Below are 18,805 nucleotides of genomic sequence, written 5' to 3' on the forward strand. Positions count from 1 at the left end.
TGTGTGTGATTTGTGCGATCTCGGAGTTAGTATATATAAGTAGGGGGGTGTGGGAGATACAGGGGAGCTTGGCCCCTGCTTGTCTGTAGAGTAGGATTGTATAATTGTGGGGGGACATTGTGTGAGTGTGTGCTGTATTTTTAGTGTAGGTTCGCGATTTTATACTTAGCGCTTCTGGTGTTTTGGGATTTCAGGCTTTCGGGATATAGAATTTCAAAATACTGAAATTTGTGATTTCATTATTTCAGGATTCTATAGTGAATAGGTAGGTAGGTAGGTATGTATGTATGTATGGGTATGTAGGTATGTATTCCAATGAAAGCAATATTCCAGTCTTAAAAACACAGCCCACTGGAGCAAATAACTGACCAGTAGAGATGTGCTGTATCAACACATCACTTAGAAACATGAATATTAAAACAGTGACATAGAAAACTTAATCAGAACCAATAATAATATGAAAAAGGTACACACCTCTCTGAGATTTAAATATTAATGTTTAAGGGGCCGAGACTTAATCGGCTTCAAAGACACATGTTCACTCAGCCCTGGAGATAAATTTCCTTCTTTTCAATTATATTCTTAAGTCCCCACCCCTCAAATTTTCAGACACTAATTCTAATGCAAGAAACTTTAAAACTGTGCCTTCTCCAGTTCTCTAACATGTTGAGCTAATGCACTCGTACTTTTCTAATTACGCATGTCCCCATGTGTTCCTTTCTTTAAACATTTTATTGGTCTTCCTGATGTAGAAAGCTTCACACATCATGCATTTAGCATAATCTATTAAATTCTAGGTCTTACAATCTGCATAAAAAAAAAAAAAAATTCTTGCTTAGTTTTTCAGTGTACCAGAGAGGTACAACTCCAAATATGTTAACAAGCCTTACATAAGTCTACACCAAAATGTCCCACATCTATGTGATGCATCAAAAGGAATCTGTTCAAAATTCTTATAACTGTCACTTCAGCGACAAATTATTTCTAAATGAAAACGGGGATTTATCTAAAATTCTCCTAAGATCAGAGTTAATCAATAAAAGTGGCCATGATTTCTTAATAGCCTCACAAGTAATGTTAATATTTCTTGAAAATAAGTAAGGAAAAGCCTAATCTTAGAATATTTGCTAGTCTTTTTAGGTGCCACTGCTACTACTTCAGCTGAATCTGAGAAATAGTCTCCCCACCATATCTCAAACAGACCAAGCCTCTGCTAGACTTTTGTCTACATCATTTACACTATACCCCATTTAAATCCTTCATGTTACTTAAAGTAACTAGAAAACTCCACATTATCATTCTGGATTTGCATGGCTCTTAACAACTGTCCCTTAAAAACATTCCTAGTCACATGACCGGGGTGCATACTGGTTTTATGTAATAAAACATTATTTCTACATGATTTTCTATAGATCCCTGTGTTAAATCTTTTATCTTCATCAATTTTAATACACACATCTAAAAATTCTATAGATTTATCAGAAACATAATGACTGAACTTCAGAAATGTCATGGTATCATGAAGGTAATTCAGAAAACCAGTTAACTCGTCTAAACTGCCAGTCCATGCAAAAAAAAACACATCATCCAAAATCTCCTGTAAAAAGTGAAATACTGTGTATAGGGGTTATTGTTGAAAACATGAACTTGCTCCCAGTGGGCTAAAACAAGGTTGGCGTAGCTATTGGCACAAGCTGTGCCCATAGCTATGACAACTCTTTAGAGAAAAAGCTCATTATGAAATATAAAAATATTATTTTCTGAAGTCCAATCAAAAGTCAAATTGATCTTCCCAACTGTAAAATAAGTGTTCTTACTTAAATGTATCCTCGCATTCTCTACACTTTAAATCTATTAGGAATAACCGTGAATAGTCATCACATCAAGTGTCACTAAATACATATCATTATCCCTAGGATATAATCGATACCATTGGTAGAACCATTCAAAATAGTATCTTTAAGAACTATCAATATTGTTCAACACTTTCCTTAAATGTTTTTCAACAAAAATAGAGTGGCTCTGTAACCCATCACCTGATAGACACAACTGTGGATGCATGAGTGGTTTATGGACATCTTTGTGGACATTAGGAAGTTCATATAAAATTAGAGTCACGGAATGTTCCACTGTAAAATATTCAACCAATCCTTGTTCAATATAACCATCCATCAACAAATCGTATATTAAAAAATTTACTTTGTCAATAACACCTGTAACAAAACCCTTGTTAACTGGCAAATATGACACTGTCAGACAACATTTCAAACATTAATTCCTTGTCCATCACACCCACTCCCCCTCCTTTCACACGGATGTATTAAAAGGTGGGGAGCTTAATGTAGCGCATACAAAACTTTTTTGTTGCTCTAAAGTCAAATTGTTGAAAGTGGTATCCCTCATTCTTTTTACCAGAAAGTAGTTTATTAGGATCAATAGACTGAATTAAACCCTGAGGCAGATGCAGTGAACTATTCTTGTTTAAGGAAATTTGGAGGAGAAGTGGATGCATTTTAATTAGACTATTTTTTCAGGAATTGGTGATATACAAAAGGGTTGTTTAACACACAAGATTTGAATGGGCCTTGGTTACTTTGATCCTGCACTTACATTAAATTGTTTTAATTACTGTTTTATAGTTTTCTCTACCAAAATAATAAAGAAATGTCTTAAACTGTGCCTTTGAGTAATAGTATTCTTAGAATATTTAGGGTACCAGTAGAAGGTAATGCCTGCTTTGACTTCTGATAGATGAGCAAAGTGTAATATATGTAGCACTCAAATGTTAAAAATAAAATTTGGAACCTGTCATCCTAAACTACTGCAATAGGAGTACCACTCGCACAAGTTTACTTTCCTATTCATTTACTCCATTTCCAGACAAAGTTTAACTTATCTAAAGAGTTTTTAGACTACACTGAGGCATTCTCTGGAACCTTTAATTTTCTGTAAACAAAACAATTACACCAACAAAAGAAACTTGGTTCTGATACAATTACATCAACAAAAGAAATTTGGTTCAAATACAGATCTAATCCAAAATCTAGGGTTTTCTTTTTTTTAGCTTTATAGCAATCGCACTTGGTGGACCACCATAGATGCCACCCATATGAAAATGCAGCAACTATGTCAGTTCATTAAAAGTAAGGTACTGTCATTCCAGAAAGAATATGAAAATGTATATAAATGAGAAATCTGTTACAAAGTTAATGTTTGAAAGCTTGGTTATACATTTTGTGCTGCAATTTCTTTATGTAATTGTTCATGTTACACAATCATTTCAACAATATGCATTCAAAAGGTCACTGCTTACTAATTCTTTATTAATGGTTTTAATTTCTTGTTTGCTCATTTCCAGAGCTGCATGACAGAAGAGGAAGTCACTGCAAAGGTTTGCATATTACAGCAGTTGCTAGCCAAAAGTGAGAGCCAGGTGGCTCAGATATGTAGGAATCTTCCCTTCCTCATAAAGAGCAGTTCTGAGTTTGTGGCAATTCCAGTGAGGAAAGGGCACTTAGACCTGGAAATGCGTAACTTACAGAGGATCACCAGCAAGCAGGACATAGTGTTGGATCACCAGCTGAAGCAAATGGCACGTTTCAATCTACTGCAGTCAGCTTACAGCATGGAGCTCCATGGTCACAAGGATTTAGATGGCAGTCTTGAAAAGCTTGGCAACTATCTAACAACAAACAGACAAGACATGGAAGACATGAGCTATGTTACTGATTTCACAAACATGCAAAAGATAATTGGTAATAAATCAGTTATGGATGAAACTCTGCAAAGGTAAGATTGCCCATTCTCAGATGAAAAATATTCTTGATTTTTTTTTTTTTTTTATATATATATACAAAACATAGATCTGATTTGTTTTTATTGGCTTTCCTAAAAATAGATGGTTTTGACCAACATATTTTCCAAATCATGAAAATAAAAACTGATAAACTGATGAATCAGTTTTCTTCCATTTTTATCAAAAAAAGAATCAGCATTTCCCCATTTGCTGGGTCTGAAGTTAGTCTTGTAATGTGGGATTTCTTCCTTTTGGGGGGTTTTAACCCTTTTCTGTAACCTGGACAGCTTTGATGAAGCTTCTGCTAAACAATGATGAGCGTGAGTAATGGTAACGCCACAAAGTGCTTACCTTCTAATATGCACAAGCAAAACTGTACGGAGTTTGAAGAATCAGAGCAGCATGTACAACTGCCAAATACACAAAGCTCTAAAGTGCAATGAAGTAACACTTCATTCAAACCCTCATACTCCACCCTTCTAAATATCCCCCCTCTTCTTTTTTTTATTATTTTTTTTAGTTATCTTCAGAAAGAATGCAGAAATTCTTGATCATGTGTCCAATTTCCTTTCCACAAGAGAAAAAATGTATATATACGAATTGTCACATACTGAATATCCTTTATCTGTACAACCCCCCCCCCCAAAAAAAAAAGTGGGCATCTCTGAAACAGCATGTAGACCTCTAGGTTAATATACTGTGTCATAGTATATTTCTTGGATTCATGTCTTTTGTCCTGAATTAAAGTTGCTGCATTTCTGATTATTCACCCAACCTCTCCCTTCTCTATCTTTGTTGACTGTGCAGTAAAGCTTTTGTATGCTGTAGACTCATTAATGCCCAGTTTCCTTTAAAGGCATTATAAAATAGCCGATGGAGTTTTTATATCCTGTGCCTGTTCAACTGAATAGGGTGGCTCTGCTGTGATTCTGCTTTGGATTAAGTAGGTAAATTTGAGAATGAAAGAATTAAACTGTATAGTAAGCCTGTGGAGAAAAGTAATAACAATTCTTTCTCTATTATGGGCTTCATTTAATTTGCATTCCGTCACCCTTTAGTGTGTGGCTCACTAGCATGAAAATGCTCACCCCTTTAACTCGTTCCTTTCTTCAGAAGTGATTCATCTGTTCAGGACTGAGACGACTGAGACGAGTCTACATCGTGTGTACTTTCTTCATCTGTCTTGCTGTTGCGTGTCTTGTGAAAGCAGGTGATTCAGTTTCCTGTCTTGGAAATTTTTTTTTTCCATTTTCCTGTCGTAAGGTTGACCACTGCATGAAGTATTTTGTTGCCAGTATTTCTAGGCTCATTGCTTTAAGAATTCCTGTAGTCAAGTGTGTGGATCCTTAGAAGTTTGAGTGCCAACCCTCCTCTCCAGAATGCCCTGCCCCTTCACTTTATAAATAAGTAAATGTAAACCTTCAGTAACCCCACACCCCACATTTTTTTTTCTGTTTTGTCTCTGCTCACTAAGCTCCTGCTTTCATTTGGCATTCTGATTTCCAATCTTGAACCACTTTTTACTGCTCTTTATCTGTTTTAAATACTGGTTTCTCCCTAAACTTTTAACATCCATATGTTTTTGAAAATCATTGTGTTCCTACTTCTTTTCGGGCTGCTGTGCTTTTAAATACAAAAGTTTTAATTCTGTGCTGACGCATGGTGTTTCTCATTCTTTACACCATATTCTTGGTGTTTCACATTCTTTACATCATATTCTTGTCCGTTTTGCTGTAGCATTGCTGATTTTACCATTTTTTACCAGTCATTTCTTAAGGAAATCTCAAGATTTGGTTGCTTAATTCTGTAGCTAGGTTTGTGTGCCGCACCATTTTGTGCTCACTTGTTCACAAATGTCCACACTGAAGTCTAAGATGTCTGCTCCTTCCCATGTAGGATACAGTGTCTCCTCCCATGTGAGACTGCCTTGTCTGAAACTGACCCTTTTTGAATGGATTATAATAGCTGTTTGAGACGCTTTGAAATGCATAATTAGCCTTGTACTGCATAACTGTTTAATAGTTTGTTTTTTTTTTTTTTTACTTGGGGGTGCAATTATTGCCTTAAAGGGTGTGTTTAATAGGATGCGTTTTAGTTATAACATGCATGCCAGACTTGAGAGGCAACACAAGATGTTGGAAACACAATGGACTCACTAATTTGGAAACCATTTAGCCATAATTTCAATGTATTATCGCCTTTATTTGATGGACATTTATACCTTAAAGCTAGGCATACCTCCTGATTAGTTACACACTAGACCATTTGATCTGCATTTAAATTCCTTTAAACGAGATAAAAGATAATTAGTCACACTTGTGTAGTGTATCTCACTTCAATTCTATGAGCCATCTGCTAGTGATAATGCATCCTACTAAATCCAGCAATTGTTAGCCAAGCCCCTGTGTGAAGTCACGGGAAGAACTGGGCGGATTCCTCAGTCGCAAAATGTTGGACATGGATTGGTTATGCAATGCATTACTGAGATTCATCAATGTTGGTACTGCAGTTGTGATCTCAAATGATGCAGCACTTAAGCATTCCATATGAGCCAATTAGCCAAAAGAAAAAGCTTGTAAGCTTAACAATGGACCTTCGTTGGGATAGCAAGATCAGAGGATGGCATTGAGCACCAGATTTGCTACCTACACCTCTGATGGCCATCACTGCATAAGCCTTGTAGGCATCATTCTGACCATGCCCATCACTGGACTTTTCTCTGTGGATCATACAAAGACTTTCAGATCTGTGAACTGCCATTTCCTGCACCATCAGTTTTGCTGTGCTGGAGGTAAAGGTCATATTTCTGTGTGGGACATCTGTTATCTCCATGCATGTGGGTCAACTATCTCATGAATTCACCTATCAAACTGACTTTATCCCATTCAAAATATGTGTACTTCTGGATACTTTTGCTAAATCTTTCCAAACCATCCTCCTTCGGGATGCAAGAAAAGAGGTCTACTACATCTATGGTTAAAAAAATGAGCTCCTCCTTCCATACTTCAGGTTTCAAACGGCTTAAGTCCCAAGAGCCTTTTATAATGTGAGGTACCTTGTCATATACTGGCTTAAGCCATCTATCTATAACTGTACCAAAAGGGAAGGTCTTAGACTTGCTTCCAGATATGATAGGTCTGAAGGGAGGTTCAAATAGATTTTTCAATGAAGATACTTCATACTTGGCAGACTTGTGCAAGATTTTAAATATTTTATTGGTGTAATCCAAAGTATCATACAAAACCACACCCCCACCTTTATCTGGTTTCATTACACGTATATTTCTATCATTACATAATTCCCTTAAAATTTTTTCCACACTACATAAATTATTCTTCACCCAAGATTTCTTGCAAACCCCCTGAAATTTATATAATTCATCAGTAACTACCCTATCGTAGGGTAGTTAAAGTGGGATGCAACAAGGGTGTAAATTTGCTTTTTTTTTTTTTTTTAAAGTCAGAACTCTCTAAATTCCCTGTTCCATCCTGAAAATGAAGTGCCAAATTTAATTTTCTCAAGTATAGCTTAAATTTGATTAAATTCGATCAAATTGTCAACTTTATTGAATTTCACATACGGCACATATTTCATTCCATTAGCAAATAATAAAACATTTTCTAATCTGACCTGTGTATAGTTATATATGTTGAATTGCCCCAAAGTAAATTGTACTTCATTATGTTAAACTATCTCCTGTTCCACGACCGAGACTCGTCTGTCCAATACTTCTACCCCAGTTCAGGTTCTGATGGTCCCAGTCCCTGTTCGCCTGATACGTGTGCCATTCCCTGTGTTCTCCCATCCATCTCGAATTCCTTCCTCCTAAAAAAAAAATGTTACTGTAATTATGCTTATTGTCATTGTGTCCATCTACAACATAACGAGCCACATTACTCCTGTTATGACCCGAAAACTTCAAATCCTTCTTCCATGTGTACTCCAAATGTTTTTCATATTGTTCCATATCACCCTTATATTTATGACATTTCCTATCAAAATATTTTTTTTCAGCTTTTACAATTCTTTCAACAAGATACACTATCATTACACATAATTATAAACTCCATAAACCGAATACCAAAGCTGTCAAATAACATATTGCATTCTTTGATGTTTTCTACAGTAAGATCAATTCCCATCGTTTTTTTGAAAAAAACATAGGCCCATAGGCACTATTTTTAACTCACCACATCTACTGAGGTACAGATTGTCCAATTGAAGTCCCTTGATAATACCTAACTTTTTTTCCCAAAAATCATAAATCAAGTCCTTAGATTTATCAACCGGCTGAAACTCCCTGCTGGTTTTCAAGTCATTTTGCAACATATCATTTGTTTGTAAAATTCATTCCAATAAAGGAATCTAGCCCTCGATGCCTTTTGCCATCACTTTTCATAACATCGTGGCCTTTAACAGGTATATTGTCAAGAATGGAATGATTTTTAACAGTACCTTGTGTGTGGTGAGACCCTGCAACTGAGTAAGTCTTTTTGGGACTGTATGCTTTGGTTTAGCCCCCAATGGTGTGTACATGCCTTCCGAATTGTTGCCCTGATTTAATGAACTGACATTCTCTTCATTGCTGAAGCATCCTTGCCCGGCAGCAATCCAATGATAGGTTCCGGAACCACTATCTGCTCGTAATCCATCACTCACTTAGCCATTAGGAATGGAAACTTCGGTCCTGCTCTCCACACTATGCTGTGATGACATCATCTGACTCTGCTTTGTATCCGGCTGACGTCCTAAACAAGTCTGAGCCTCGTGAGCTCCCCTTTCAAAATATCTACTTTGGACTTCATTTACTTTGGACTGAGGTCTATGTATATCATCACGTCTGGCTGGTGAAAACATTGATGGCAGCTCATCCAAAGAGTCCATGGTACAACCGATAACTAGTAAAAACCAAAACTAACAGCAATACCCAACTAAGAAACAATGAATGTGATAAATGTAAGGTGCATCAGTAGTACTCAAGAACTCTAAAAGAGTCACAGGCTAGTAGTCATACACTTTATTGTCAAAATAAAAAAAAAATCTGGTTTAGAGCTTTCATCTACTTAACGTAGACTTCATCAGAACACAATTAATGTAATTAAACCAGTTTAAATAGCAATTTTACACCAATGGGAATTGACCTTCAATTAATCTTTATGTTCATAGGTTCATAGATTAGTACTAGGCTAACTGCCCTTGCGAGCCATTGTAAGCCTAGCCAATTATCCCCTTGTGAGACTCAAAAAGCCTGCAATGAATGATACTAAATATTCATATATCCGCTTAAAACTACATTGCTGTATACAAGCCATTCAAGTCACTGCTCTTAAGGCAAAGGGAGCTATTGAGAGTAAAGTAATTTTGGCCAATCGCGTGATGATACTAATTTTGTGCCACTGCAATACTTGCAGGACACAGAGGGAGATAGGAAGTGAGATCATTCAAATGAAAGTAAAGGCAGACACATTAGTATTTAAAAACTAAACTGTGGCAACTGGTGCAGGGCAAATATAAATGCATAGTGTCGTGACTTGCTTAAGCTCTTTGAGTATGCAATTTAAAGTAATGGCAGTCAAGCCCAGGTCTGTATGTGGGTCTACAGCTGGTTACCTTAGCAAAACTACTTAATTTGTTATTTAACTCTTAAGTGCATCAGCAGAAATTCCTTTACTTTAACAATGTGATCTCTGTATCAGATGCAGTGTTTCAGCTACTACTTGGATTCATCTCTAAAGGTTTGCTTAATTAGAGTAACTATCAGCAAACCTTTAAATCACAAACAGTTCTGCTGTTCTACAGAACAATATGATATGTTAGCTCTGGCTTTGTAAGAATATGTAGAAAGTTGTGTTGTGCTGTGTGTGTGTCTAGTATAATAAAGATGTCTTTCCTTTGGGTCAACTGTGAAGATATCTAAAAATGATGGTCTCCCTCCAATGTATTCCAGTAGAAATCCAACTAACACTGAAAATTCTATATGTTTTACATCTTAACTTTAAGATATTCTATGTATGATGGTCTAAGGTTAAATATGAAAGAAAAAAAACAGCTAAAGAAAATATATGACTTTAAATAACTGACAAAAGGATGTCTTGTAGGAGGAACATTTGCAAATGAAGCAGGTTATGACAAAGCATTCCATGTCCAGGCTCCACAGAAATGGTGCACTTTTGCACAGTGCAAAAATGGGGTGCTCCACATTTTGTTTGTCCCATATTGCTAGGGTCTATTGCACATTGGCCTCTTAAGTTCCAACCTATGCCAGCCACAGTGAAAGGTATAGATATGTTTAATAATAAATAGAAAACATGAAAATACTGAAACTATATTTACAATAAACAGCAGAGTTTCAATTCACAGAAAACATAAAAAATAACACAGATGACAAGAGTCTGACAGATACAGAAAAATAATACTTTTTAGCTATTCTCACTATATTTTCCTAACTGACTGACCAATTATTGCTCCCTAGTTAAGTTACTTGCTAAAGCAAGGCAAGGTAAAGTAGGGGAGTGATCTTGTCCGTTCCAAAACAGAGTGCTGTTTCATCTCTCACTAGTATTTAAATAGAATTTCAGTACTGGCTACAAAATGACATTGAATCTGGTCACCTGATTCTGTAGTTTCCACACTACTGGATAACTAGATACTTGAGCCAGGATCTGGCACAAATGTGTCACAATTCACACACACAGCGTTGCTAAGGTTTCTTCCAGCATCTGGAGACTGTAAAACAATTCCAATACTTCCACCCTTCCTGCAGAGACTAACAAACCATTCTTTGGCACCCCAGGGTAGCAATTAGTTCACCACTAAAGACAATAAGAGCAGGATCCCAGCCCAGTCTCTGGCTGTATTCAGACCTCTGAGATAAAATCTTTATGACCTAATTTCAAGCTATTTTTAGCTGGGCTGAGCTTAACCCCTTCCCTTCCAGTATCCATTGTTAAAATATATATACTTCAACAGTTAACAATACAGTCTGATATGCATGTATATTTCTTTTCTGTCCAACAGGACCCACTGCTGATAAAATTTTAACACAAGTGACTTTATAAATGCATTTTAATACAAGCATCTGTATAAATCAGTTTGATATTTGTCACTCATTCAGTCAGGATAAATCAGGTGAACAGTTGTGGGCTTGGTTCCAGCAGCTTTATTATATACAAACACATCAGGACTGAAGTGTAGTAAGTTAAACTTAAATAAACTGACTGCTGCACTGATGCATGTTAACACACTGGCTGCTCTGTCAAAATGGTACTGCTGCCTGCATATGCTCTCTATTTATATGCATGTGCCCTCACTTTGAAATGTTTGTTAAAGTTATAACATACACTCTGTTGTACATCCTCCCTCTTTGAAAAATAAGACATTCCACATGTAAATTCTGGTCATTAACTTTAGCCTTAATAGGCAGGAAGCCTTCATGTAGCCCGGCCAGAGCTGAATTGTAAACTTCAAAGGCAGTCATGAATTAATTTTAATTTCAAAGGACCAATGACAAATGCTTGACTTAGTTTTCCTTACAGCAGATGGCAATGTTACTACAATCTTGAAGTTCAAAATTTTACAGTGTTTTCTTTCATTTAAGAAACAAGCCTGTATTTTACATTTATATTTACAAATGCCAGAATTATGTATCAAATTCTATTTGACTAGGCTGGCAGCCTTCACCCCTTCTCTACCGGTCTTCACATAGGTACTGAGACATGTCCTTCAACAGGAACATCGTCTGGGTTGCTCTGAGATCTAGAGTCTGTATCACAGGTACTATGCTGTGATATCGATTCAGACACCGGAAGAAGATACCGGAGATTTCTTCTGTATTCTATACCCTCAGATTCCACTAAGTAGGATCTCTGCTTGGCACATAAACCTCTCACTTGACCAATTAGATCAAAACCTTTTGCCATTTACATCTGTCCTCCTTTCAGTGGATGAAGAAATGTGCTTGTTTTATCATAGCTGGATTTCTGAAAGGAAGGCTTTTTAAATAGTTGAGCTTTAATTCTGGTGTTTTTAGCATTGGGCACCAACAAACTGGAACTGATGGGCAAGATTGTTCTGGTTTGCCTAGATAGAAGTCTTTGGGCAGGTGAGCCCAAGTTGTCACTGGGTGTATTTGAGATTAAGCAAATTCATGAAGCTATTAGTATTGTCACGCTTTGAGCTCTCTAGTAATTGCTTTGCACTTTGTACTGCACATTCAGCCAGGCCATTTGACTGGGGGTATGCTGGACTGCTAGTAATAACTCCACTGTTTTGCAAATTTCTGAAATGACTGACTGGTAAACCGGGTACCATTAACAGAAATAACTTTGTGTGGACTACCATGGGCTTACTAAGTGACATTTCAGCTTAGTAATAGTATTGGACATTAGGTTAGGTAGCAGATCAATCTCGAACCAATTCGAAGACTGTTGACTCAAATATGTCGGTGGCAACTGTTGACTAGGTAGTTCAGGAATCTGGCTTAGCTGAAGCAGCTCTTTTTGCAAATGCAGTTTTGAACTATTGCATACTGAACAAGTTGAAAGCACTTTACCAATGTCTTTCAACAGAGAAGGCCAAAATACTAGTCCTCTCGCCCTTCTTTTGTTAGCTTTGGAACCTGGATGTACTCATGTTGTAAGGAAGTAGGAACAATAAATTTAGGACCTTTGAAAATTATGCTATCAATGATGCTATCTTCTATCAGCATCTCATCTCTAACGAAAATAAGGTTATACTTCTGTTGGTACACAAGATTGCTTTGGCAGCCATCCAACACTGATAGTGGTTGAGCTTTTGCAAAACTGGATCAGTCTTTGTATGATCTCTTATTTCATTGAGTCTTGTGGTAGAAAAATTGCACACCTCCATGAGATCGAAGTCAAAATTCTCTGCATCAAGCTTTTCTGTGTTATTTCTGGGCAATCTAGATGGGTATCAGCCAGATAAAGAAGTTTGCCTTTTGTATAGACCATTTTGAAGTTGTACTTTTTAATATGAGCATCATTCTTCGTAGTCTTGCTGGAGCTCTATGCATAGGCTTCTTTAAAATAGTGACTAGAGGTTGATGATCAGTCTCTATCTGGGTAGCTTGGCCATAAATCTAATCCTGGAACTTCGAACATGCAAACACAATTGCCAAAAGTTCCTTCTCAATCTTAGCATGCTGCATCTCAGTTTGGTTAAAAGTTCTAGATGCATACATGTGTGCCCTCTTGAAGAATAACTGCACCAAGACTGAATTTTGAAGCATCACAAGGAAGAACTACTGGTTTGTGGACATCATAGTATCTTAACATAGGCGGACCAGCAATTTTCTGTTTAAGGTCATCAAATGCTCTCTGGTGTTCTAACCATGACCAGACAACATTTTTGGATGTCAGCTCTCTTAAAGGTGCTGATAATTCACTGAAGCCTGGTATAAACTTGCCCAAATAATTAACCATACCATGATAATACTGTAAGGCTTGGACATTGTCTGGAGCTGGCATCTCAAGAAAGGCTGTTTGGAAGGATCTAGTTGTAAGCCTGCACTAGTAAATAAATGATCTATACAAGTAACTTCTGGTAGCCTGAATTTACATTTCAGAGGATTGAGATTTAAATTCACTTCACACAGTCTATCCAGAACTTTTCTGAGGTTTCTGTCATGCTCTGCTTCTCCATTACCTCCAACTAGTAAATCATCTATTATAGTACATGGATAACGTGAAAAAATTTGCTCCATGCATGCTAAAAGACTTCACTGGCAGAATTTATTCCAAAAGGCATTCTGAGATCTGTATCTACCAAATGGGGTACTGAATGTAGTTAGTAGTAAAGATTTGCGATCAAGCATCATTTGCCAAAATGAACTCTGTGCATCCAAGAGAGAAAATACAGTGGCATTTGGCATGAGGGTAGCAACCTCCTTGACTGTAGGCATAGTATGGTGGGACCTCTTTAATGCTTTGTCTCATGGGTCAATACATATTGATTTCATCGTATTTTTTTTTTTTTTTTTTTTATGAGCAACTACCATGGAAGACACCCATTCAGTTGGTTCTGTGACTGGACAAATCACACCTTGTTGCACCATTTTATCTAACTGGATCTTGACATTGTCCTGCATAGCTATCGGAACTTTTCTCACTGGTCTGACCGCTGGATTAACCTCTGTCTAAATTCATAGAGCTCACAACTGGAAGTTTGCCTAGCTTGTCTCTGAAAATATCAGCATACTCTGCTGAAAATAACATTGGTGAAACTGGAACTAGGACATGTGCTTACATGATGGATTTCTTTGGTAAAATTTTAAGAATGAAACGGCCTTCTGTTTCTGAGACCTAATAATGACTGGGCAGGTCTTCTGACTGCATAAAACTGCAAGATGTAACTTTTCACAGCTGAATAGCATGAAAGCACTACTGAGCCTTCAGTTTAAATCTCTTCACCTCCATAAGCAACAAGCTTCACACAACTGGCCAAATTAAGTTGTTCACCAGCTCTTACTCTAGCAAATGTTTCTGCTGACATAACATTGCATGTTGAACCAGTGTCTAGTTTGAGCTCCGTGGGTTTACCATTGATCAGGACAGTACAAAATGCTTCATTCTTTGCCAACAAATCTACTGCATTAACCACTGATACACCATCTACATAGAAAATAGAGTTGCAGCTTTCTATATGATCAACTTGCTTTTTTGAGTGACCTTTCTTAATAAATAGACTTGCTTGAGCTACAAGTGGTTCCATTTTTTTTACACTTGTGGCACTGCTGGCCAAACACTAAGCATTTTTTTCTTTTAGACTCATGACTGTCACCACAGTTATGACAGTTAACAATAAGACTTGACTTGGGTTTTGCTGAGTCACCCTTGTGCTGCACTCAGCATGCTCATTTTACTGAGCTAGTCTTAGAACTTGCTGGAATGTTATGGATTCTGCCTGGAAATCCTGCAGGGGCTGCAGCTGCCATGTGCTTATGTCTGTTTCTGCTAGCTATGTGCTGCATGCTGTCTGTTTGCTCTGGATGCTGTTGAAACCATGCTCTTATCACTTGTAAGCATATTTGTGTGCCTGTCTGTAAGCTCATTTATCTGACAAATCTCTATAGTTTTGCTCAATATTAAATCACTATCACGAAGCAAAATCTTCCTCACTGCAGCATTAACACTACACACAAGCCCGTCTTTTTATCAACTTGTCTTTCATGTTTTAGCTTTGCTTCTCAAGTGAATGTAAGCTGCAAAAGTTTCTCCTGGCTTTTGGTCTGTTGTATAAAATAGGTGTCTCTGCAATGTAACATTTGTCTGGGGGGTTACTTGTTTCTCTAAATTTACATTTCAAGCACTCTGGGTCCTCCCTTGATTCAGCTTGTACAACAATATGGTGGTTTTCCCCTTCTCCTGCATATACTACTGGCACATATACAAATGAATGCTCTCTTTCAATGTCTTCTGTCCCTGCTAATTTAAGCAAAATGAAATGCCCTCGTATGTGCATCTTTATCAGAAAAAGCTGCTTGTATAAAAATTATTGTATTCCTGGTCAAATGCTCTACATTTCTCTGCTATATTATGATCAAAACACAAGTTGATTGGGTCTGCAAAATGCCTCTGTCATATCAACACACAGTAATAAAGATCCTTGGAATCATGTACGAACATACACACATATATGCCAGAACTTGTAATTATGCCCAATAGTAGAACAGACTCTTTGAAATAACTGTACTTTGTAAAATGTCTCCGTCGCACATGTACACTTTGACACCAATATACTTTGTGAAACCACTCATCAATGTAAGAAACGCTTCAAAATGACTGTACTTTGCAAATTAACTGTACACAGCACAAGAAACTTCTCAATGGCTGCACTTTGTGAAATAACTCTGTACAGTGTAATTAATACTTTGAAATGACTGCATTCTGCGAATAAAATGTACACAGCACAAGAAACTTCTAAATGTCTGTATTCTGACTGCACTTTGCGAAATAACTGTACTTTGCACACAGTAAACTCTTTGATATAATTGTACTGTAATAACTTTGCACACTTGGAGATACTTCAAGCAACTCTTGTTATGCGCTGAATAGCTTTGGTCAACGCGAAATAGCAGCTCATGACTAAGCATGATAGTTTGCTAAAAAAAAAAAAAAAAAAAAAAACATGCAGTCGCCTTGCTTTATTATGCTTGTTTTTCCATTTTATTGCATTTGTTATCCCCATTTGACTTCTTATCATGCTCATTATACTTTCTTGTGCTCATTTTAATGTTAATAACAATGCAATTTTGAGTACTAGTCTCACAAATGCCATTAATGTTAATACAGACTTAAATAATACTTCTGTAGATTCTATGGCAGTTGCCACTCATTCTACTGTTGAATTGACATCATTCAGATTTCTAATTCTAGTTCCTGGAATTGATAATGTAACAAGATTAGACAACATAGGTGATACTACCTTCCCATCTTTCCCCATAGCTCAGGGTCTATGAGCAGAGGGAGGCACAAGAGGAAGGATCAGAAAAAAAGTTGTAGGCCCTACCACACTCAAAGATGTGGAATATGATACCCTGAATAGAGGTTTGAGTTTTATACCCACAGCTAGAGAGAGACTTAGAAAACAATAGTTGATTTTAAAAACGCTGTGTGAGGAACACAGCTTAACTGGACTTTCCAGTCCACAGACAATCATGAAAATCTTAATTACCATCTTTAATGGATACTGCTGAATATATAGATATAGCATGAGGCATTTTTGAATGAATTTATGAAAATATTGATATGAAACTTGTTACTGAGAGTTTATTTACTATCATACCCAATACTCTTCTTCTTATGGTTTGGGAATGAAGAAGAAAATGAAACATTAAATGCCTTAGCCAGGCATGTTAAGTCACGGGTCCCATTTCATCAATCACACTTTGGAAAGGGAGATGTCTTGATAATAAGGTGTAGAGCTGATAAATATCCTGATTAAATGAGAAAGTTTCATATAGCACCCTCTTGAAAGCTAAGAGATGTTATAGACCTTAGAGTACATTTATTGTGATAATATCTTTTACCAGCATTATAAGATGCATTTTAAATGTTTTATCAATGCTTAATTTATTTAAATTTACTCTGAATTAAACTGTTTGAATCTAACAGTCTGCTGTCTCTTGTCGTGTCTATCTGCTTTAAGTGATTTTTTATGCTGAACGTTACCTAGAAGAAGAAAGAGAACTTTTTAATTTTGAGCCATCAGACCTTATTTATTTGACTGTTATTTGTTTATCCATTGCGATTGCTGGGTCACTACTCCGTAGTTCTGGTGTTTTTTTCATTTGCTTATTGTATATTTCTGATAATTATGTCAAATATGGTTTTAAACATTTTGTTTAATCAATAATGCATTTTGTGCCTTTCATTTAATTAATAATACATTTTGTGCTTTGGGAACACACATCGTTTTCTTTACAAAATTCAATAATTTATGCGAGTTTGTTACTTGAAGTTTGTTTTTGGCCTTTTTTTAATTGTTTGAGCAGGTTGGGTGATTCGATATTCAGTGTACCTTCACCGTTGACTCTGCACCTCATGGCTTGAACTTGGTACTCTCCATCCCGGTTCTGACACCATGTTGTTTGTCTGGTCAAGATAAAACAGACAAACTGTTGTGGCTTCGGTTCAAGCAGCTTTATTATAAACAAACACATCAGGATTGAAGCTTCGTAACTTAAACTTGTAAACAGACTGACTACTGTACTCATACATGTTTCCACTCTGGCTGTTCTCTCAAAACGGCACTGCTGCCTGCTTGCGCTCTCTATTTATATGCATGTGCCCTCACTTACATTTAAGTTACAACACACACTCTGTGCTAAAATATTCAAATGACATATAATTCATCACAAAACTCTAGCTAGCTATGCTGGCACAGCTGGTACTACCTCACATTATCACAGTTTATATAGACAAATCCTACATCACATGATTCAGTCATGTGATGTGAAAAAGCAAAACCTAACCATTCCTTATTAACACATTAAGCTATTACTCTTCCTGGTGCCTAGTGATCTTGTTCTGTCTAAAAATGCTGCCAATGAAATTCTTAATCTCCTAAAGGCATAATCTCCACAAAAAGCATAATTGGCGCAATGTGTTAAAAGACACTACATCAATAAATGTGTTCATGATGACTGGAAGACCTTGCACAGCTTTGTTTGTACAAACTTCAAGAACTTTGAAGCTGTAATGCAAGATAGTGTCAGTTTTGTGTGTTTTCTATATGTTTTAATAAACATATTAAAGGTGGAATTTTTGAAGTGTTCTAGCTCTGGTTCTTCCAGTTTGGCTCCTGTCTCCTTCATGTATCTATGTGGGCCTTCACCAGGTGTTAAGGTTTCCTCCATCTTTCCAAGAGCATTCTGTTAGATGAATAAGTAATCACCTAAATTACCCATAGGGGTGCATGCAGTATTTGTGCATCCAGCAATGAACTGGCATTCCATCCAGGATTGGTTCTTTGCCTTGTACCTGTTCTATGCTCTGATGTGTTATGGCACCACTGTGATCCTGAAGAAGTTATATGGGAAGTAGGAAACAGAGCCCTTAACTTAATTTCCAGGTATAGACGGTCTGTGCAACATTTATTTCTGTATTTGCTGTTTAACGTCTTGTTTGCTGATGTGGTGTTTTTTCAGGTTCCACTCTGATCCTTAATAGGCTAAGGTTGGTATTAGATAATGCATTGCTAGACGTCGTATAATCAGTGGCTGTTTGGTAGATTGCTGGGTGCTATCTTGAGACACTAGATTGTAGTTTTGTAGAGGAAGAGAAGAATATTAAGAGTAACAGATCTCCCATCTCATGATGCAAGTTTCTCCCTGCAGTCACATATTTCCACATAAAACTGTACCGATTAGATTGTGTTTTAAAACTGTACCGATTTAGATTGTGTTTTAAAACTGTACCAATTGGATTGTGTTTTAAAACTGTACTGATTAGATTGTGTTTTTTTTCCTAAGGGTTGTCAATGGGCAAG

The 18,805-nt window shown here is 36.8% G+C and overlaps 1 protein-coding gene across 1 annotated transcript in view; it reads left to right on the plus strand.

Moving 5' to 3' along the window:
- Positions 1 to 18,805, plus strand: part of LOC122810887 (HAUS augmin-like complex subunit 3) — a 119,745-nt gene that overhangs the window by 88,114 nt on the left and 12,826 nt on the right. Inside the window, exon 3 of the mRNA XM_044082431.1 lies at positions 3,359 to 3,789. Coding sequence (XP_043938366.1) covers positions 3,359 to 3,789 — 431 coding nt within the window. The remainder of the gene's footprint in view (positions 1 to 3,358; positions 3,790 to 18,805) is intronic.

This window comes from Protopterus annectens, chromosome 9.part0 (assembly GCF_019279795.1).
Source record: "Protopterus annectens isolate FY-2018-M chromosome 9.part0, PAN1.0, whole genome shotgun sequence".
Classification (NCBI taxonomy): Eukaryota; Metazoa; Chordata; order Ceratodontiformes; family Protopteridae; genus Protopterus; species Protopterus annectens.